At 42.9% G+C, this 24,066-nt stretch overlaps 1 protein-coding gene across 4 annotated transcripts in view; it reads right to left on the bottom strand.

Moving 5' to 3' along the window:
- Window positions 1-24,066, bottom strand: part of brsk2a (BR serine/threonine kinase 2a) — a 485,481-nt gene that overhangs the window by 110,752 nt on the left and 350,663 nt on the right. For all 4 annotated transcript variants that reach the window (XM_055934963.1, XM_055934962.1, XM_055934965.1 and 1 more), the window contains exons 3-4: window positions 20,788-20,873; window positions 17,308-17,448 (exon numbers count right to left, since the gene is read on the bottom strand). In XM_055934963.1, the coding sequence (XP_055790938.1) occupies window positions 17,308-17,448; window positions 20,788-20,873 (227 nt within the window). The remainder of the gene's footprint in view (window positions 1-17,307; window positions 17,449-20,787; window positions 20,874-24,066) is intronic.

The raw sequence follows: 24,066 nt of genomic DNA on the forward strand, positions 1-24,066 counted from the left end.
GGAAGATTCACGGATTTAGGAGGGAACAAGCAAGAAATCCTGAATCCTCAAACCAGGATTTATGGAAAACCTAGAAATGTTGGTAAAGTTAGCAGAATTTTGCAATCCTAATCATTAAAATCCTCACAGAAAATATTTACACAAGAAGCCACCTAATATCACACAGTCAAACTCTTCAGTCATTTAGTAAAATCACCATTCTGCGATTTCTCACCGTTAAACATGGCACAGTGTTTCAACAACGGCTCTTTATGTCCTCGTTTTTATCTGAGCAAGTCAACGCCCACATTTTTTTCTAAAGTAATCTAGCTAGCTTTCTCTGACTGAAGCCTTCCTGTATACAGTACATGCCACACATGCTCTCTTTTCAATGTGGAGGGAATCAGAGCTTGATTAGAGGGAATGAGAGGAGCTATCAAAAGCCTTTCCACAAAAACTCAGTATAAACAGGAGGATGAGCTGTCAGGGGAGCAGGAGATTGATTGAACGTTTGGCAAGACTCTTTAGCCTGTTTCCAGATCTGTTTGGGCATGGCCAATGTCACACTGAGTTGGCATGACAGCCCTAATAGATCTGGGACCAGGATAGAGACTCTTCTCTGGTGTTAAAATAAAATGAAAGCAAGGAGAGTGGACCTAAGCTTGCAGTTACACTATAGTTCGTTGGTGTTTCAATGTCACTGTGTGCCACTGGTCAGTATCATCATTGTGGTAATTTAATGAATTAGGCTACTTCCTTTTTTATTGATACATTTTATTAATCTTCAGCCCTTCTCTCTGTCTTGTTTTGTGCTCAGTGCAGAAGATCCCTTCCTCATCATCTCTTACATGTAACCTGTCCTTGCCCTCTCCCCATTCCTCCACCCAACCAGACTCTCCACCTGTCCTTGTACTCCTACTTACACAAAACCCCAATTACCAACCCCATCTTCCCTCTTCCCTCCGACAATAACACCTCTATCTCACCCCTCCCACCAACTTCCCCTCCCTGGCATCTCTCCATTCAACCACCACTCATCCCCCCCTTGTGTCCCACCATGGTGCCATAACAGGCGTTCTGGAAGGAGGAAGATAAGGAAGGGGGGAAGGAAACAACAGGGGGAAATGATTTGCCATTATGTGGCTCTCAGAGGCCTATCAGAGATAATGATGATAGGACATAAACACAGCCATGCATCCAGGGAGAAAACCTTTGCCGTCAACAAAGTCAGCATTGCTTTACCTAGCTACCACCCACGGACAGAGCCACCATAGATTGGCTCAATACGGAGTCAATGGGTGGGAGGAGGGAGTAAGAGAGAGAGAGATCGAGAGAGATACAGTGATCGAGAGAGAGATAATTGAACCTGGAGAAGAGCCCCCTGAGCAAGCTGGTCCTGGAGCTCTGATCACAAACACAAACAGACCCCAGAGAGCACCAGGACAGCAACACAATTCGACCCAACCAAATCCTGAGAAAACAAAAAGATAATTACTTGACACATTGGAGAGAATTTACAACAAAAAACTGAACAAACTGGAATGCTATTTTGCCCTAAGCAGAGAGTACACAGTGGCAGAATACCTGACACAAAATGAAGGAATTCTTTGACTACAGGCAGTTTGGAACTCGGTAATGAGTGTTGCAACAAAGGACAGATGATTTTTACGCGCTTCGGCACTCGGCGGTCCCGTTATGTTAGCTTTGTGTGGCCTACGACTTTGCGGATGAGCCGCTGTTGCTCCTAGACATTTCCACTTAACAATAACTGCACTTACTGTTGACCGGGGCAGATCTAGCAGGACAGGCATTTGACGATCTGACTCGTTGGAAAATGTGGCATCCGATGACTGTGCACGTTGAAATTCACTCTTCAGTACGGCCATTCTACTGCCACTGTATGTCTATGGAGATTGCATGCCTGTGTGCTCGATTTTATACACCTGTCAACAACGGGTATAGCTGAAATAGACAAATCCACTAATTTGAAGGTGTGTCCACATACTTTTGTATATATAGTGAATTTAAACACCAAGGAAGTCCTCTTACATTTGGGAACTTTTAAAGTCCTATTGATCAAACCGTGAAAGGGTAGGCTCTCTCTCCCTCAGTTACGCATATCAACAACAAGATAAACAACTAATGCTAGCCAGAGCAAGATGAGCTAAAATCTAAGAAAGGAACATTAGACAAACACTCAAACTTTTTCAACTAGTTGGTCGTCAAAATTGCACTGATTAACAATGGGGAATTATAGTCTCCTTTTCCTTCTGCAGCTTGCCTTCCAATACATGTTTTTCCCAACCAATCACCCAAGCTAACTGGCTGAAGTTGGCTAGCTTGCTAGCTAGCTACTTCCAGACACAAATGAGAGAAAAGCTCACTGATAAGGGAATTTATATGTTTAAAGTAATGACTAAAGGATTCCACCCTGAATTCATATAATTGTATGAAATGTGTTAGTAGTCATAATTCCATAATATATGTGACTAGACCATTGTGTTACGTGAGAATTGGTGTGAGAATTGAGAGAACAAAGGATAACAGGAAAGAGGCTCCTTCCAAGTCCCTCTTATCTGGGGAGGAAAGGAACGGTGAGAAACTGCCAAGGCTGGTAGAAAAGTGATAAGTGTGTGTGTATGTATATGTGTGTGTGTGTGTGTGTGTGTGTGTGTGTGTGTGTGTGTGTGTGTGTGTGTGCGTAGAGGGGGTTATAAAGACTGTTCAAATTTTGGTTGACTTTAGAACGTTCTCTGAATAAAGCTTACGAACCTTTTGCAGAATCTGAGTCTTTGCCTAATCATTATTAAACCTTGGGTCCTACAAACCTCGGGGATTGGTCAAAGCTTAAATAATTGTTTAGTTATCATCATTGGAATTGAAAATTCTCGTGACACTCACTCTGACCATTTTACTCGCTGTAGCAGAGCTGGTTAGGCAGTTTACATGTTAACTAGAGAGTTCTTGACTAACTATTTCTTATTTTTGCCTAGGTTGGATTTACAACAAGTGTATCTTTAAAATGGTGTAAAATACTTGTTGGGTATGTTTGAGGAATTTTAATTATGGGATTTCTGTTGTTTTGAATTTGGCGCCCTGTAGTTTCACTGGCTGTTGACGATGTCACGTTCCTGACCTGTTTTCTGTTGTTTGGTATGAGTTTAATTGGTCAGGGCGTGAGTTTTGGGTGTGTAGTCTATGTTATGTGTTTTCTATGTTGGGTTAATGGGTTGCCTGGTATGGCTCTCAATTAGAGGCAGGTGTTTGGCGTTTCCTCTGATTGAGAGTCATATTAAGGTAGGTTGTTTCACATTGTTTGTTGTGGGTGGTTGTCTTCCGTGTCAGTACATGTTACCACACGGGACTGTTTTCGGTTTGTCTGTTCCTGTTCGTGTGTTCTTCGTTTCATGTAAGTTCGTAAGTTTAGGTCTGTTTAGTTCGTTTTGTTATTTTGTTTTCTAAAGTGTTATTTTGTGTTTCGTCGTTTGTCTAATAAATCATTATGTCCACATACCTCGCTGCGTGTTGGTCTGATCCATGCTCCTCCTCATCCGAGGAGGAGGAATATGACGACGATCGTTACAGACGAGGTGGGACGCTGGCGTCCCACATACCCAAGTGAGGTTAAACAGCTTGGAAAATTCCAGAAAATTATGTCATGGCTTTAGAAGCTTCTGATAGGCTAATTGACATCATTTGAGTCAATTGGAGGTGTACCTGTGGATGTATTTAAAGGCCTAACTTCAAATTCAGTGCCTCTTTGCTTGACATCATGGGAAAATCAAAAGAAATCAGCCAAGACCTCAGAAAAAAATTGTAGACCTCCACAAGTCTGGTTCATCCTTGGGAGCAATTTCCAAAGGCCTGAAGGTACCATGTTCATCTGTACGAAAAATATTACGCAAGTATAAACACCATGGGACCATGCAGCCGTCATACCACTCAGGAAGGAGATGCGTTCTGTCTCCTAGAGATGAACGTACTTTGGTGCGAAAAGTGCAAATCAATCCCAGAACAACAGCAAAGGACCTTGTGAAGATGCTGGAGGAAACAGGTACAAAAGTATCTATATCCACAGCAAAACGAGTCCTATATCGACATAACCTGAAAGGCCACTCAGCAATGAAGAAGCCACTGCTCCAAAACTGCCATAAAAAATCCAGACTACGGTTTGCAACTGCACATGGGGACAAAGATCGTACTGTTTTGGAGAAATGTCCTCTGGTCTGATGAAACAAAAATAGAACTGTTTGGCTATGATGACCATCGTTATGTTTGTAGGAGAAAGGGGGAGGCTTGCATGCCGAAGAACACCATCCCAACCGTGAAGGATGGGGTGGCAGCATCATGTTGTGAGAGTTCTTTGCTGCAGGAGGGACTGGTGTACTTCACAAAATAGATGGCATCATGACGCAAGAAAATTATGTGGATATGTTGAGGCAACATCTCAAGACATCAGACAGGCTGTTAAAGCTTGGTCGCAAATGGGTCTTCCAAATGGACAATGACCCCAAGCATACTCCCAAAATTGTGGCAAAATGGCTTAAGGACAACAAAGTCAAGGTGTTGGAGTGGCCATTACAAAGCACTGACCTCAATACTGTAGAAAATTTGTGGGCAGGACTGAAAAAGCGTGTGCGAGCAAGGAGGCCTACAAACCTGACTCAGTTACACCAGCTCTGTCAGGAGGAAAGTTTTCACCCAACTTATTGTGGGATGCTTGTGGAAGGCTACCCAAAACGTTTGACCCAAATTAAACAATTTAAAGGCAATGCTACCAAATACTATTTGAGTGTATGTAAACTTCTGACCCACTGGGAATGTGATGAAAGAAATAAAAGCTGAAATAAATCTTTCTCTCAACTATTATTCTGACGTTTCACATTCTTAAAATAAAGTGGTGATCCTAACTGACCTAACACAGGGAATTTTTACTAGGATTAAATGTCAGGAATCTTGAAAAACAGAGTTTAAATGTATTTGGCTAAGGTGTATGTAAACTTCCGACTTCAACTGTACATGTCTTAACAAAAGACTCCACTATACAAGTATCCATTTCAATAGAGCAGGTAAAATTGTCAGTAAGTAGCAAGCAAGCTAGCCAACGTTAGCCAGTTAGTATGGGTGCTTGACTACTGTTGTTAGGTCAGACTAGTTAGGGCTAGGCCCCTCATTTCTCAATTCCCGCCTGAATGACGTGCCCAAAGTAAACTGCCTTTTGCTCAGGCCCTGATGCCAGGATATGCATATAATTGGTACCATTGGAAAGAAAACACTTTGAAGATTGTAGAAATATTAAAATAATATAGGAGAATATAACACAATAGATATGGTAGGAGAAAATCCAAAGAAAAACCAACCTGATTTTTTTTGAGAGTCCATGCTCTTACAATGGAAAGTGTAGTGGCATACTGAATTCTAGCTCCCAGGATGCAATTCATATGGCTTCCACAGCGTGTCAGCAATCTATGTTCAAGTTTTCAGGCTTGTAACTTCCAAAACAAATAATATCAGTTTTGATACAAGGACACAGTCTTGGAAATTTGTGTATGCGCACGCGATGAAGACAGAACGCACCTGCTAAAATCGGTTTCCTATTGAACATACTTCTTTCTGTAAGAAATATTATAGTTTGATTACATTTTAGGGTATCTGAGGAGTAAATAGAAACGTATTTTGACTTGTTGAAAGAAAGTTTAGGAGTAGATTTTCGGATTCCTTTCTCTGCATGTTGAACGAGTGGAATACTCAAATCGATGGCGCCAACTAAACAGACTTTTTGGGATATAAAGAAGAATGATTTTATGTAATAAAATGAAACTACATGGTATAGCTGGGACCCTTCGGATGACAAATCAGGTGAAGATTTTAAAAAAGTAATTAAATATTTAAATCGCTATTTGTGAATTTATGAAACCTGTGCCGGTGGAAAAATATTTTGATGTGGGGCGCCGTCCTCAAATAATTGCATGGCATGCTTTTGCTGTAATACCTACTGTAAATCGGACAGTGCAGTTAGATTAACAAGAATTTAAGATTTCAACTGATGTAAGACACTAAACGTTTAATATCCCTAATTTATATTATTATTTATTTGAATTGTGTGCCCTTCGGTTCCACCGGAAGTTGTCCTGCTTGCGGGACGCCTAGCCTTAATTAAAATACTGCTAGCTAACATTACATATATGATCTGTGTAGTAATATTATTCATATCTCAGAGCCATTTGCTTTGCTAGTTATCTAGCTAACATTGAACCTGGTTGTTTAGCTACCTGCAGATTCATGCAGGGTAGTAACATCATGAGTTGAGATTATGATTAATTGTTTACCTAGCTAGCTAGCTACATGTCTAAACAAAAAAGCATTTCAATAGAATGTCACTGCGACAGATGTTGATAGCCAGAGCGAATTTACCAGTTACATCTATCTATTCCGATTTCAGAGCACTCTCGTCTGAGTGTGCCGTAGTGCAGAATAACTGACGAATTTACAAACGCTCAACACCTGTTGAACATGGCCGGTGTCAGTGAATGTTGGCAAAAAAGCTTACATTGTTGCCAGCAGCACAGTTGTCGTCACCAACGCTCTGGAGAACATGAAAACAGCCTAACCAGCTTGGCTAGGGCAAGTAAAATGGTCAGTGAGATGTTCTCTCATTTTTGTCTGGAAGTAGCTAGCAAGCTAGCCAACGTTAGCCAGTTAGCTTGGGTGCTTGACAGAACTTTCGGATCAACCCTTAAAGAGATGGGTGGGGCTAAAGCTTAAGAGGGTGTGAACAATGCTGAATGGGTGTAGACAAAGAAGAACTCTCATTCAAAGGTCATTTAATCAAAAGTCAGGTTACAAGTTTATCAACTTTCAAAAAAGCCGAATTACTTTCCCATTTTTCCTCAACTGTAGTGTATGACATACCATTTTTTAGCCCTGAGTCTCTACTTTTATCCAATGTAAAAAACACTATTTCAAATTTTGCTACTTAAAACCGAATTGAGCCGGTCCTTCACATATGACCACAATATTATGGTCAGGAGATCTAATGGGTATGGATATAGCTTTAGAGCAGAGTTCTGCAGCATTGGTAAAAATGTGATCAATACACGTGGATGATATACCCTGTGTCACAAAACATTTCCATGACATAAACTGACCAGGTGAAAGCTATGACCTCTTATTAATGTGACTTATTAAATCCACTTCACCCATTCATCTACACTGATTTGGAGACAGGTTAAAGAATAATGTTTAAGCCTTGAGACAGTAGAGACATGGATTGTGCAATTCAGAGGGTGAATGGGCATGGCAAGGGCCTTTTCACGGTTAACCGCTTCCCATGTGTATCAAGAATGGTCCACCAACTAAAGGACATCCAGACAATTTGACACAACTGTGGGAAGCATGAGTCAACATGAGCCAGCATCCCTGTGGAACGCTTTCAACACCTTGTAGAATCCATGCCCCGACGAATTGAGGCTGTTCTGAGGGCAAAAAGAGGGGGGTGCAAGTCAATATTAGCACGGTGTTCTTAATGCTTGGTATACTCAGAGTGGTTCCTGTGATGTTTGTGAACACCCTGGTAGGTTGGTTAATAACCTGAACCAGATTACAGGCACTGGTTACAGTGAGCAGCTTCCTCTTGAGTGGACAGCTTGATGAAACCAGTCTATATTCAGGTCACCCAGAAAATAGGCCACTCTGTTAACTTCACATACTAAGCATTGCACCCATATTATCCTGATAATTCATGTTAACACTTGGTGGCCTACAGGAGCACACCTACAAAAGAGGCTTTAAATGAGGCAGGTGAACTTGCAACACGACACAACATTAGATATCAAATCAAATCAAATGATATTTGTCACACGTGCCAAATGCAACAGGTGAAATGTCGACCTTACAGTGAAATGCTTACTTACAAGCCCTTAACCAACAATGCAGTTTTAAAAAGAAAAAGTAAGAGATAAGAATATGAAATAATTCAAGAGCAACACCGGTGTCGAGGTAATTGAGTTAATATATACATGTAGGTAGAGTTGTTAAAGTGATTATGCATAGATAATAACAGAGAGTAGCAGCAGCGTAGAAGGGGGGGGGTAATGCAATTAGTCTGGGTAGCCATTTGATTAGATGTTCAGGAGTCTTATGGCTTGGGGATAGAAGCTGTTTAGGAACCTCTTGGACCTAGACTTAGCACTCCGGTACCGCTTGACGTGCGGTAGCAGAGAGAGCAGTCTTTGACTAGAGTGGCTGGAGTCTTTGACAATTTTTAGGGCCTTCCTCTGACACCGCCTGGTATAGAGGTCCTGGATGGCAGGAAGCTTGGCCCCAGTTATGTACTGGGCCGTACGCAGCACCCTCTGTCGTGCCTTGCGGTCAGCGACTGAGCAGTTGCCATACAAGTCAGGATCCTCTCGATGGTGCAGCTGTAAAATCTTTTGAGGATCTGAGGGCCCATGCCAAATCTTTTCAGTCTCCTGAGGAGGAATAGGTTTTGTCGTGCCCTCGTCACAATTGTCTTGGTGTGCTTGTGCCAAGGAACTTGAAGCTCTCAACCTGCTCCACTACAACCCTGTCGATGAGAATGGGGGTGTGGTCGGTCCTCCTTTTCCTGTAGTCCACAATCATCTCCTTTGACTTGATCACGTTGAGGGCTAGGTTGTTGTCCCTGCACCACATGGTCAGTTCTCTGACCTCCTCCCTATAGGCTGTCTCATCGTTGTCAGTGATCAGGTCTACCACTGTTGTGTCATCAGCAAACTTAATGATGGTGTTGGAGACATGCCTGGCAGTGCTGTCATGAGTTAAACACGGAGTACAAGAGGGGACTGATCACACACCCCTGAGGGGCCCCGTGTTGAGGATCAGCGTGGCGGATGTGTTGTTACCTACCCTTAACACCAGGGGGCGGCCCGTTCAGGAAGTCCAGGATCCATTTGCAGAGGGAGGTGTTTAGTCCCAAGGTCCTTAGCTTAGTGATGAGCTTTGAGGGCACTATGGTGTTGAACGCTGAGCTGTAGTTAATGAAATACATTCTCACATAGGTGTTCCTTTTGTCCAGGTGTGAAAGGGCAGTGTGGAGTGCAATAGAGATTGCATCATCTGTGGATCTGTTGGGGTGGTATGCGAATTGGATTGGGTCTAGGGTTTCTGGGATAATGGTGTTGATGTGAGCCATGACCAGCCTTTTAAAGCGTTTCATGGCTACAGACGTGAGCACTACGTGTCGGTAGTCATTTAGGCAGGTCATTTATGAGATCCTCTGTAACACCGTACCCAAACCGTACCCAAACCGGCTACACACGCCAACGTACGCAAATGGATTTTTCTCCAATGAGGAGATGGCACGTGGGTATCTCCTTCTATAAACCAATGAGGAGATGGGAGAGACATGACTTGCACCACAATCAGCATCGCAAATAGAACTGACTTCTATTTTAGTCCATGGCAACGTAGAAGCTCGTTGGCGTGCGTGAGCAGTATGGGTACAATAATTGAATATTATGTATGTTTAAATTTATTTTGCAACGCTTACGCATGTGACGCGAGCGGTGTGGTCAGCATGTAAGCTTTATTAGAATATGGCTCTGAAGATATACAGCAACACCTCCACCATAGGCATTCCTGTCTCTTCTGTTGATGTTATATCCTTCTATTGCTACTGCTGTATCAAAAGAATTCTCTAAGTGAGTCTCAGAGATGGCCAGTATATTAATGTTATTTGATTTGAGCAAGTTATTGATTTCATAAACCTTATTTCTAAGGCTATATACACTGATTGTACAAAACATTACAAATTATTTCCATGACATAGACTGACCAGGTGAATCCAGGTGAAAGTTATGATCCCTTAATGATGTCACTTCTTAAATCCACAATCAGTGTAGATGGAAGGGAGGAGACAGGTTAAATGAGGATATTTAAGACTTGAGATAATTGAGACATAGAGGGTGAATGGGCAAGACAAAATATGTAATTCTTCTAAGCTGACATATACAATTGTTTTAAGATGGTCATACTATGGATCATTTAGCTGTGTGATTTTGAATTGTAAGACCCATTTAGGGTCTTACAAGTCGGCCTTTTCTACTATAGCCCAGTGAAACGCATTTAAAAAATCATTCATAAACGGATATTTTTACATATATCTAACCAGTTTTTTGTGTAGGCAATAAAACACCTTTATACTTTGTTCACAATCTTGTCTGGTTGGGGCACAACTAGACCTCACTTCAAATGTATCAAGAAATACTCTTATTTGTATGCCTAGCAATCAACACTATCAGTACATGGTGTAAAGCACACTATTACAAGTCTCGGTCACAAATGACATCTCCAGTAAGCTGAACAAGATGTGAACGAGAGTCTTGTAGAATCATGACTCCTTCACGTTTTCAGTTCATCGTGAATAGTCCCAGGGTCCTTAGCTTAGTGATGTTTGAGGGCACTATGGTGTTGAACGCTGAACTGTAGTCAATGAATAGCATTCTCGCATAGGTGTTCCGTTTGTCCAGGTGTGAAAGGGCAGTGTGGAGTGCGATAGAGATTGCATCACAAAATGTTTTCTTATCATAACGCTAGAGCATTTTCCAATTTCTGGGGTCCTGCATGCTCTGGGCATTACTGACTCAAATGAATGAAATAAGTCAAAAGATGTGTTCTTTTGACTGAAGGACTTCAAAAGATCAGTCAGTAAAAATAGTCGAACTTCCCATCACTGCAAGGAGAGGGACCCTGAATCTTCTACTCCAACGTGGTTTGAGGAGGCGAGAGGACGCAAGAGGTGATTTAAATGTTGAATTCCTCGATTCCTCACGTCCTCCCTCTTTGTCACCGTCTCAAAACACATTGGAGCAGAAGACCTGCCATCTGATTTTCTCCTACAATACGTTCAACCAAGGAATCGAGGAAAGATAAATAATTGGTTTACTCCTTGACCCAACCACTAGGCAGACCCAATTGGCCCGGGATGTTAGATTAACTGACTCTCTCCCTTCCCTCCCCTGTCTGTTGTTCATGTCTGTTGTTTGGCCCTACTTGACTCAGGTTCAGGCTGAGGCCCTGTTCGAATAGAAATGAATCGGCCCTTGTAATCTTCCTGATAAGTGACGAAATCAAGGTTACCACCCTATTATTTCCACCAATCCAACCAATTTACACCTGTGATTACCTTGAGGAAAGTAGGAAGGAAGGATGCTTTTCTGAAGTATTCGAAACAGGGCCTGAGTCTCAGACTGAGGTTGCTGACAGCTGGCTGCTGCCGGGAGAAAATAAGAGGGTTCTCCGGTTCTCATAGACAGACATGAAGGCAGACACAGTCACAACCCCCAGGAAAATGCCCTCTATCTCCCCAAGGCCAGACCTGCCAACTCATCGCCCCCTCCCCCATCAACTCCTCTCCCCCACTGTTGTCACCCTCTCTCCCTTTCCTCTCTCTACATTACCCCCTGCCTTCCCCTCTCCAGGGGGCCTCCCCCTCTCTACCTATATATCTCCTGTACATGCCAGCAGCAAATAATAGCTTGGACCCCTGGACCGTGTGCCTATTGTGAGCTAGACAACAACCCAAAACAGAACACTGTGCTTCCCCCGGAGGTACAGCAGGCTTACAGGACACAGGGTTTTAGGGCTAACATATAATAGAAAGGGGAAACTTGAAGGTAGCCTGAGATATAACAAATACGTTTGCCATTTATTACATGCTTGACAGTAAGTTTAAAAAAAAGATGTTAGCGCAAGAAGGTGGTTTAAAAGAAAAGTTGTGGTCGAATATCCTTAATTGCGTTCTAAATAGCAGGCAATTTGGGTATGTGAAAATAGAATGTTTTGTGTGGGTTGTAGACTCCGTCTCATGCTACCACTAGAGTGAAAGCACCGCCAGCATTATTATTATTATTCATATTATGTGAAATTTAGAAACATTTATTTAATTTTTTTATCATCACTGTATGTCTAATACATCACTGTGTGTTGCTTTCATAAAAATAACTCCAAATATATATACACTGCTCAAAAAAATAAAGGGAACACTTAAACAACACAATGTAACTCCAAGTCAATCACACTTCTGTGAAATCAAACTGTCCACTTAGGAAGCAACACTGATTGTCAATACATTTCACATGCTGTTGTGCAAATGGAATAGACAAAAGGTGGAAATTATAGGCAATTAGCAAGACACCCCCAATAAAGGAGTGGTTCTGCAGGTGGTAACCACAGACCACTTCTCAGTTCCTATGCTTCCTGGCTGATGTTTTGGTCACTTTTGAATGCTGGCGGTGCTTTCACTCTAGTGGTAGCATGAGACGGAATCTACAACCCACACAAGTGGCTCAGGTAGTGCAGCTCATCCAGGATGGCACATCAATGCGAGCTGTGGCAAGAAGGTTTGCTGTGTCTGTCAGCGTAGTGTCCAGAGCATGGAGGTGCTACCAGGAGACAGGCCAGTACATCAGGAGATGTGGAGGAGGCCGTAGGAGGGCAACAACCCAGCAGCAGGACCGCTACCTCCGCCTTTGTGCAAGGAGGAGCACTGCCAGAGCCCTGCAAAATGACCTCCAGCAGGCCACAAATGTGCATTTGTGCATGTCATACTAATTTCAGCTTTTCATCTCGTAGAATTCGTTGCACACTATTGAGGAAGAGAGTAATCTTTTCAGATTCACATTTGTTCCACAACGACAATCAGTTGATAATTAGTTGAATCCTATTGACGCACCAGTGCATCAATCTAAGTAACAGAATAAGCTAGAGCTATCAGGTTTTTTGCATTGCATCAATCCACTACATCCGCCTACGACGGCCTTCCGCATCTGCAGTGGAAGGTGGCCAAACTACAGCTGTGTTTGTCAGTCCATGAGACATCCCAAAGAGTGGTCTTCTCACGAAAACATCTGTAGCGTCCGAACAGTTTGGCCTACAAACTAATATGACCCCACTATAGAAATGGCAGATTCTCCCGAACAGTTTTGCTCTACAACCCCCACTAGTGTCACAGGACTCGCCTGAAGGTTATCCATAGAAACTAATGGAAGTATGGAGGTAGTTTTGTGCCATCAAAAATACAGGGTTACATTTCTGTGTCCAAAATAACAAAAATTATTCTTGAGCTTTCTTATATATCCTAGATATAGGACAGATACTTCAAAACCTTATTCCTTATGACATTTTTTTTTTATGTATTTTTTTTCCCAATTATTAATGTTTTATTCAATGCAGTTCTTTGGGCTATATTAGTAAAGGCCAAATTCAATATTTCATCAAATCATTTTTTAAACATTTGTTTTTATACCTAAAAGGAGTCCTAAAATTCAAAATCTAATAGTTAAATGATCCATGGTATGACCATCTCAAAACAATTCCATGTGCTCCATTTCATGTGCCAATGCTGTTTACGTTTGTTGGATGACGTGAAAATAGAGCTCTTTGGCCACGCACACCAGTGGTAGGCTTAGCATCGAAATGAGAATACATGAGCCGAAAATAACCCCATACCTACTGTTAAATATGGTGGTGGATATTTGATGTTATGGGGCTATTTTGCATCCATTGGTCCTGGGGCCCTTGCTAAAGCAAACAGCATCATGAACTTAACCCAGTACCGGGAAATTAAATCAAGGATCTTGATGGAGGAATGGTCTAAGATCAACTCATAAAACATTTTCTGAAAAAGCTCAGGGGCATTATACTCGCAAGGTGAAAAAAGAAATACTTGTTCACAAAATGTCATTCTCTGAGCAATTGGATTAGTATAAAATAATATAATTTCCTCATTGTTTTGAACATACAATATAGCTCAGTATTTCAATTCTTTATTTGATAGCACTTTATAATAACCCCAGATAATAAAGCATTTATAATGGATTAATAAATAGTTTATTCAATATTTATTAATAATTATTCCCTCATTTGGAAATTCACACATTTCTATTGAAGTATTTAATAATTATTAATAAGATCATTCATAAGATGTTTAATATAGGTCTTTATAAACCATGTACCTATCATTAGTTAAGTGTTTTTGCATGGCTTCAACTACTTCATAAATTCTTTATAAATAGTTTGAGTGACCAGTGTAATGTCTCACAAAAACATGGACATGCCATTGGTAGACATTCCAGCAGTACCTGATGTTACTTAAGATCTCAAAATGAACATAACAATGGCTAATCAATAAGCACCCATGTTTAAGAAAATAAAGTGCATTCGGAAAGTATTCAGACCCCTTCCGTTATGTATTCAGACCCCTTCCCTTAAAATTAAGTGTTCATGATTAATCTACACACAATACCTCATAATGACAAAGCAAAAGCAGTTTTTTATACATTTGAGCAAATGTATAAAAAAACTAAAACAGAAATACCTTATTCACATAGGTATTCAGACCCTTTGCTATGAGACTTGAAATTGAGCTCAGGTGCATCCTGTTTCCAATGAACATCCTTGAGATGATTCTACAACTTGATTGGAGTACACCTGTGGTAAATTCAATTGATTGGACAAGACTTGGAAAGTCACACACCTGTCTATGTAAGGTACCACAGTTGACAGTGCATGCCAGAGCAAAAACCAAGCAATGAGGTCGAAGGAGTTATCCATAGACCTCCGAGACAGGATTGTGCGAGGAACAGCTCTGTGGAAGGGTAGCAAAACATTTCAGCAGCATTGAAGGTCCCCAAGAGTTTGGAACCACCAAGACTTTTCCTAGAGCTGGCCGCCCGGCCAAACTGAACAATCGAGGGAGAAGGGCCTTGGTCAGGAAGGTGACCAAGATCCCGATGGTCACTATGACAGAGTTCCAGAGTTCCTATGTGGCAATGGGAGAACCTTCCAGAAGGACAACCATCTTTGCAGAACTCTACCAATCAGGCCTTTATGTTAGAGTGGCCAAATAGAATAAACTCCTCAGTAAAACGCACATGACAGCCCACTTGGAGTTTGCCAAAAGTCACCTAAAGACTAATTTATTTAACCCTTACTTTACCAGGTAAGTTGTCTGAGAACACGTTCTCATTTACAGCAACAACATGGGGAATAGTTACAGGGGAAATTAGGAATGAGCCAATTGTAAGCTGGGGATGATTAGGTGGCCATGATAGTATGAAGGCCAGATTGGGAATTTAGCCAGTAGGAAAGGGCGCTTCCTACTGGCCCTCCAACACCACTTCCAGCAGAATCTGGTATCCCATCCAGGGACTGACCAGCACCAACCCTGCTTAGCTTCAGAAGCAAGCCAGCAGTGGGATGCTGGGTGGTATGCTGCTCGCTCTCAGACAATGAAAAACAAGATTCTCTGGTCTGATGAAACCAAAATTTAACTCTTTGGCCTAATTACCAAGCATGACGTCTGGAGGAAACCTGGCACCATCCCTAAGGTGAAGCATGGTGATGGCAGCATCATGCTGTGGGGATGTCTTTCAGCGGCAGAGACTGGGAGACTAGTAAGGATCGAGGCAAAGATGAACTGAGGGATCCTTGATACAGAGGGATCCTTGATGAAAACCTGCTCCAGAGCACTCAGGACCTCAGACTGGGGCGAAGGTTCACCTTCCAACAGGACAAGAACCCTAAGCACACAGCCAAGAGAACGCAAGATTGGTTTCGGGACAAGTCTCTGAATGTCCTTGAGTGGCCCAGTCAGAGTCCGGATTTGAACCTGATTGAACATCTCTGGAGAGACCTGAAATTAGCTGTGCAGCGACACTCCCCATCCAACCTGACAGAGATTGAGAGGATATGCAGAGAAGAATGGGAGAAACTCCCCAAATAAAAGTTGTTAAAGTAACGTAATACTCAAGAAGACTCAAGGCTGTAATTGCCGCCAAAGGTGATTCAACAAAGTATTAAGTGTCTGAATACTTATGTAAATGTGATATTTCCGTTTTTTATGTTTAATACATTTGCAAAAAAAATAACTGTTTTGCATTGTCATTGTGGGGTGTTTTGTATAGGATGATGAGGGGAAAAAACTATTGAATACATTTTAGAATAAGGTTGTAATGTAACAAAATGTGGAAGAAGTCAAGAGGTCTGAATACCCTCTATGTACGGTTCCACCCGCTTTATTAGCTTTTAAAGTTGTTTTCTTTATGACAATACATTACATACATCATAAAGCCTTTCTTTGAGGGCCTAGTTATAACCTAACACAGTGGTGTTGGAAAACTCCTGGTTTACAGGCCACATCGAGCCTGCAAGTCACATTATGCTGGCTTGCAAAGTGATGTGTAATTCCTATTGGGATCCAGACAGAATTGGGATATCCAATAAATCCCCCGCAACCCGGATTCACAATGAATGCCAAGGTAGGGGAATTGAATAGTGAGACTACATCAATCATTTCAACTGGAACAATCATCTCAGTAACTACTAACAGATTGGAAAAATGTATGTTATATAGAGTATCACTGTGTAGCATAAAATATCAACCGATCAACGTACATACAAAAACACATATATTACACAGACAATCACCCTGCAATAGAGCATCCTGGGAAATATGATAAATGGTTCTATGTAGAACCCTTCTTGCCATCTAAAGAATCCCTCTTGCCTTCCAAAGAATAATTCAAGAACCATTTCCTCCTAAAATGGCTCTTAGGATGTTAAAGGTTCTAGGTAGAACCCTTTGCCTTACAAAGAACCATTGTCTTCCAAAAAGGAATCTTTAGATCAAAACAGTTCTTGGTAGAACACTATTCCTCCTCAAAGAACCCTTTGGAACCATTTTTTCTAAGAGTGCATACCTTACTTCATTGTTAAATAACAGACATACGAGTCGCCAGACCTGATCACAGGGATGGCTAACTCTGGAGATGCCATCCATCTCCACTGAGTTTGCTAGATCTGCTTTCAGTTTTTATCACCTTACACGTGTAATGATATCCAAAGCACTTTAACCTTTGAGGAATAGGATCCTCTAGGGTACATTTCTACTGAAGAATAAATTTGTACATGATATTAAAAGAAAAGGACTGGTCAAACCCTAGCATAAATAGCAACCAAACAAACCCATTGGACTAAGGACTGCTTATTCCTATGACATTCCATTTGGCCTTTGCGACATCATGTGTCTCCAATGATGAAAAATCAACTAAAATATTGATTCTATACACTCTTAGAAAAAAAGGGTTCCAAAATGGTTTTCTGCTGTCCCCAAAGGATGACCATTTTTGGTTCCAGGGAGAACCTTTTATAGTTCCACATACAACCATTTTGTGTTCCATGTAGAGATTCTGTGGAAAGCATCCTAAATGGAACCCAAAAGGGTTCTACCTGTAACCAAAAGGGTTCTCAGTAAGTGTTAAGGATATAATGAATATAGAACATGCTTACCATATGGAGTGAATATGGCAGAAGTCCAGCGCAGAGATTATCTGTCTGAAGAACTTCCTGGCCTCCTTGGGTGTTAACCGTCCCTTCTTTACCAGGTAGTCAAAGAGCTCTCCTCCTGAGACGTGCTCTAACACCAAATACCTGGGAGGTGGGGGGGACAGAGCAATTAGAAAGGTGAATGAAATAAGTGAGACTGAAAAAGTAAGAAGGAAGAAAGAAGGAAAGAAGGAAAGAAAGTAAGAAATTAAGAAGAGAGAGAGAATTAAGAAGGGAGAGAGACATCCAAAGGATCAATGTTTTCCTCTGGGACACTATTCAAAGAAAACAGAGAGGAAAACGCCACACAGTCCTGCTCATGCTCCCAGAAAATATTTATTTACAACGTTTCGACCCTTAGATCTTCATCAGGCATCTGTGATGTGGCAGGGCTTGCAAACCATTACAGACTACAAAGGGAAGCACAGCCAAGAGCTGCCCAGTGACACTAGCCTACCAGACGAGCTATATTACTTCTATACTCGCTTCAAGGGAAGTAACACTGAAACATTCATGAGAGCATCAGCTGTTCCAGACGACTGTGTGATCACGCTCTTCGCAGTCGATGTGAGTAAGATCTTCAAACAGGTCAACATTCACAAGGCCGCAGTGCCAGAAGGATTACCAGGACGTGTACTCCGAGCAAGCGCTGACTAACTAGCAACTGTCTTCACTGACATTTTCAACCTCTCCCTGTCTGTGTCGGTAATACCAACATGTTTCAAGCAGACCACCATAGTCCCTGTGCCAAAGAACACTAAGGTACCCTGCCTAAATGACTGCCGACCCTTAGCACTCACGTCTGTAGCCATGTATCCCACCAGTATCCCAGAAAACCTACACCCACTCCAATTTGCATACCACCCCAACAGATCCACAGATGATGCAGTCTCTTTTGCACTCCACACTGCCCTTTCCCACCTGGACAAAAAGAACACCTATGTGATAGTGCTATTCATTGACTACAGCTCAGTGTTCAACACCATAGTGGCCTCAAAGCTAATCACTAAGCTAAGGACCCTGGGACTAAACACCTCCCTCTGCAACTGGATCCTGGACTTCCTGAGGGGCCACCCCAGGTGGTAAGGGTAGGTAACAACACATTCGCCACGCTGATCCTCAACACAGTGGCCCCTCAGGGGTGCGTGCTCAGTCCCCTCTTGTACTCCCTGTTCACTCATGACTACATGGCCAGGCATGACTCCAACACCATCATTAAGTTTTCAGATGACACAACAGTGGTAGGCCTGATCACCGACAACAACGAGACAGCCTATATGGAGGAGGTCAGAGACCTGACCGTGTGGTGCAGGGACAACATCCTCTCCCTCAACGTGATCAAGACAAAGGAGATGATTGTGGACTACAGGAAAAAGAGGACTGAGCACACACCCCCCATTCTCATTGACGGGGGTGTAGTGGAGCAGGTTGAGAGATTCAAGTTCCTTGGTGTCCACATCACCAACAAACTAACATGGTCCAAGCACACCAAGACATTTGTGAAGGGGGCACGACAAAATCTATTCCCCCTCAGGAGACTAAAAACATTTGGCATGGGTCCTCAGATCCTCAAAAGGTTCTACAGCTGCACCATCGAGAGCGTCCTGACTGGTTACATCACCGCCTGGTATGCTCGGCCTCCGACCGCAAGGCACTACAGAGGGTAATCGGTATGGCCCAGTACATCACTGGGGCCAAGCTTCCTGCCATCCAGGACCTCTATACCAGGAGGTGTCAGAGGAAGGCTCTAAACATTGTAAAGTCTCCAGTCTCCAGCCTAGTCATAGACTGCTCTCTCTGCAACTGCACGGCAAGTGGTACTGTAGTGCCAAGTCTAGGTCCAAGAGGCTTCTAAACAGCTTCTACCCCCAAGCCTGCTGAGCTATTGTTTCTTCTAGTCGTTTCCACTTCGCAACAACAGCACTTACAGTTGACTAGGGCAGCTCTAGCAGGGCAGAAATTTGACAAACTGACCTGTTGGAAAGGTGACATCCTATAATGGTGCCATGTTGAAAGTCATTGAGCTCCTCAGTAAGGCCATTCTACTGCCAATGCTTGTCTATGGAGATTGCATGGCTGTGTGCTCGATTTTATACACCTGTGAGCAATGGGGATGGTTGAAATATCAGATTCCACTAATTTGAAAGGGTCTGTACATACTTTTGTATATATAGCGAAAGTATATATTTATATTATTTGTTAACTCAGATTAGGTATTAGGTATTAGGTTGAAGATCTGATAACATTCAGTATCAAAAATATGCAAAAATATAGAAAATCACAAAGGGTGCAAATACTTTTTCGCGGCGCTGTATGCTTATATCAAAATATGAGAAATTATATTACATTATCATGTAGAACATGGTGTATAAATACTCGGTGTAGTCCTATTTGGCCTTTAAGCCCCATTGAGGACGTATACAATCTGGTGGAGTACGCAAAGCCTGTGTCTGAAATGGCACCCTATTCCCTACATTGTGCACAATTGAGTCCTATTGGTTCTGGTCAAAAGTATAGCGAATAGGGTGCCATTTCGGACTTATATGAGTCCTCTGGAGAACACAGCTACAGCACCAGACTGATGGACCTGCCACTCACCATAGCTAATATTAGATCACGTGTGTGTGTGTGGTGTGTGTGTGTACGTGTTAGTGTTTGTCTGTGCATGCACATGTCTGGACGCATGGGTGTATGGTGTGTGTGTGTGTGTGTTGCTGGACCAGACTGATGAGGGTGTCACTCTCCGTGGTTAATGTTCGCTAACGCAGTGCCGTCCTTGACTGTGTCGCAAATGGCACTCTGTTCTTTATTTAGACCACTTATTTTCACCAGGGCTCGTAGAGTTCTGGTCAAAAGTAATGCACTGTATAGGGAATAGGGTGCCATTTGTGAGGCAGACTCTGATAAGCCTGTCGCAGTGTTTTCATAATAGAGGGTTTCTGGCCCTATTAGCAAACTCTCAAACGAGCATGAATAAACGACTAGCTTCACTCTAATGTGCCATCTACCCTTCTGTCACATTCAGTGTTGCCGTTAACCAATCAGATGGTTCGCTTTGATCTCTGAGGGCAGAGCCTAACAGAAAGGGTTAGCCCTAATTGGCTGTTTGGCTGTCAAGCTCAGAGGGTTTGATGTTGTTGACTGTCACGTGTTGGGGGAGACACACAGTTAATATCATTCGCTGTCATAATATCCACTATTATTACAGATGACTGGGACCGACACAATGGCTGGTGAAACAGGAAGTAGCCCCTGACTCTTACGGATGAAGAGGTGTGTCATTGTATCATGTGAAGTGGTGTATCATTTCTGCTATCTTCAATATTACAACACCAATACAATTACGAATTGGACGCTAAGCAGACTTCAGATGCTAATACCCTCCCCCGTGTAGGAACATAAACAATTTGATTATGAATTCATAGAGGCGATAACGATACTCACAAGTATTTCTTATTTTCGTAGACGTCGTGCAGCTTTAGAACGTGAGGGTGTTCTATGAGCTTCAGAATCGCTATTTCCCGCTCAACCTGTAAGAGAAAAAACAAAACACGGACACAAGAAAAACTAGTTTATCCTCCTCAAACCTACACAGGGGACTGACAACTGAGCACACAGGCTTCAGGGGTATGCTGCAGTTTGTTAAGAGCATCTGCTCTAAAATGTACTCGCTGTACATAATTCAAAACAACACTGTAGTACTGCTTCCACATCCTGTAGGATTGATGGTATTTTGCCTGTAAAAATAAATGTTTATATGACCCCCTTACAAACATGCTCGTTTTCAGCACATTCTTGCCTGCATAAGCCTTCTCTACCTCCCGTGCGCATGCATGCCGGGGACGAGTGGTAGCTTTCTAGACCTACAGTGTAAGACCTTTCTGTAATGTCAACAGTAAAACACTGTAGGATGCACAGTATAACACCATAACTGTGTTTTACAGCATTCATGCTGTAGATTGCACTGCATTATAGGTAACATGCTGAAAAATATTGTGTTTAACTGTCATTTGAAAGCCTCTAGTAAAAAATACTCTAAAATACTGTATTTCTTTACAGTAATAGCTTACGCTTACTGTAGATTCAAATGATCCATTTCAGGCGCCAACCTTATGCTGTCGGGTGAGACACATGAAGCTGAGGACTATTTTAGTAAATGTCTTCTTTAAGTGGCTGTGAGGTGGAAGAATATTTTCAGCAGCTGCTAGGTAGGTGCCTTGTCTATAAGTATATTAATTGCTAGCCAACGTTGAACTACATACTGCTAATACTAATATAATAATACGATGTACCGGCAGGATAGAACAGCGGCGTCTGGTAAGACAAGGGGTGGCGGTCTATATATTTTTGTAAACAACAGCTGGTGCACAATATCTAAGGAAGTCTCGAGCTATTGCTCGCCTGAGGTAGAGTTTCTCATGATAAGCTGCAGACCACATTACCTATATTCATTGTAGCTGTTTACATACCACCACAGTCAGAGGCTGGCACTAACATAGTATTGATTGAGCTGTATTCTGCCATTAGCAAACAAGAAAATGCTCACCCAGAAGCAGCGCACCTAGTTGCCGGGGACATTAATGCAGGGAAACTTAAATCAGTTTTACCAAATTTCTATCAGAATGTTAAATGTGCAACCAGAGGGAAAAGAACTCGGGACCACCTATACTCACACAGAGATGCGTGCAAAGCTCTCCCTTGCCCTCCATTTGGCAAATCTGACCATAATTCCATCCTCATGATTCCTGCTTATAAGCAAAAATTTAAGCAGGAAGCACCAGTGACTAGATCAATAAAAAAGTGTTCAGATGAAGCACATGCTAAGCTACAGGACGGTTTTGCTAGCACAGACTGGAATATGTTCCTAGATTCCTCTAATGGCATTGAGGAGTACACCACATCTGTCATTGGCTTCATCAATAAGTGCATCGATGACGTCGTCCCCACAGTGACCGTACGTACATTCCCCAACCAGAAGCCATAGATTACAGGCAGCATCCTCACTGAGCTAAAGGCTAGAGCTGCAACTTTCAAGGAGCGGAACTCTAACCCTGAGTCTTATAAGAAATCCCACTATGCCCTCCGACGAACCATAAAACAGACAAAGCTTCAATACAGGACTAAGATCGAGTTGTACTACACCGTCTCTGATGCTCGTCGGATGAGGCAGGGCCTGCAATCCATTACAGACTACAAAGGGAAGCACAAGAGCTGCCCAGTGACACGAGCCTACCGGACGAGCTAAACTACTTCTACGCTTGCTTCGAGGCAAAAAACACTGAAACAGGAATGAGAGCACCAGCTGTACCGGATGACTGTGTGATCATGCTCTCCGTAGCCGATGTGAGTAAGGCCTTTAGACAGGTCAACATTCACAAGGCCGCAGGGCCAGATGGATTACCAGGACGTGTACTCCGAGCATCCACTGACTAACTAGCAAGTGTCTTCACTGACATTTTTAACCTCTCCCTGTCTGAGTCTGTAATACCAACATGTTTTAAGCAACCCACCATTGTGCCTGTGCCCAAGCACACTAAGGTAACCTGCCTAAATGACTACCGACCCATAGCACTCACGTATGTAGCCATGAAGTGCTTTGAAAGGCTGGTCAGGGCTCGCATCAATACCATCATCCCAGAAACCCTAGACCCACACCAATGTGCATTCTGCCAAAACAGATCCACAGCTGATGCAGTCTCTTTTGCACTCCACGCTGCACTTTCCCACCTGGACAAAATGAACACCTATTTGAGAATGCTATTCATTGCCTACAGTTTAGCGTTCAACACCATAGTGCCCTCAAAGCTCATCAATAAGCTAAGGACCCTGGGACTTAACACCTCCCTCTGCAACTGGATCCTGGACTTCCTGAGGGGCCGCCCCCAGGTGGTAAGTAACAACACTTCTGCCATGCTGATCCTCAACACAGTGGCCCCTCATGGGTGCGTGCTCAGCCCCCTCCTGTACTCCCTGTTCACTCATGACTGCACGGCCAGGCACTACTCCAACACCATCATTACATTTACCAATGACTCAACGGTGATAGGCCTGATCACTGACAACAACAAGACAGCCTATATGGAGGATGTCAGAGACAACAACCTCTCCCTCAACGTGATCAAGACAAAGGAGATGATTGTGGACTACAGGAAAAAGAGGACCGAGCATGCCCCCATTCCATCGACGGGGCTGCAGTGGAGCAGGATGAGAGCTTCAAGTTCCTTGGTGTCGACATCACCAACAAACTAACATGGTCCAAGCACAACATGACAGTCGTGAAGCGGGCACAATAAAACCTATTCCCTCTCAGGAGACTGAAAATATTTGGCATGGGTCCTCAGATCCTCAAAAGGTTCTACAGCTGCACCATCGAGAGCGTCCTATGGGAACTCCTCGGCTTCCGATCGCAAGGCACTACAGAGGCTAGTGCGAACAGCCCAGTACATAACTGGGGCCAAGCTTCTTGCCATCCAGGACCTCTATACCAGGCGGTGTCAGAGAAAGGCCCTAAAAATTGTCAAAGACTCCAGCCACCCTAGTCATAGACTGTTCTCCCTGCTACCACACGTCAAGCGGTACCGGAGCAACAAGTCTAGGTCCAAGAGGTTTCTAAACAGCTTCTACCCCCAAGCCATAAGACTCCTGAACATCTAGTCAAATGACTACCCAGACTATTCGCATTGCCTGCCCCCCCCCCCACCCCCCCCTCCACACCACTGCCAC

This window comes from Salvelinus fontinalis, chromosome 9 (genome assembly GCF_029448725.1).
Source record: "Salvelinus fontinalis isolate EN_2023a chromosome 9, ASM2944872v1, whole genome shotgun sequence".
In the NCBI taxonomy this organism is placed as follows: domain Eukaryota; kingdom Metazoa; phylum Chordata; class Actinopteri; order Salmoniformes; family Salmonidae; genus Salvelinus; species Salvelinus fontinalis.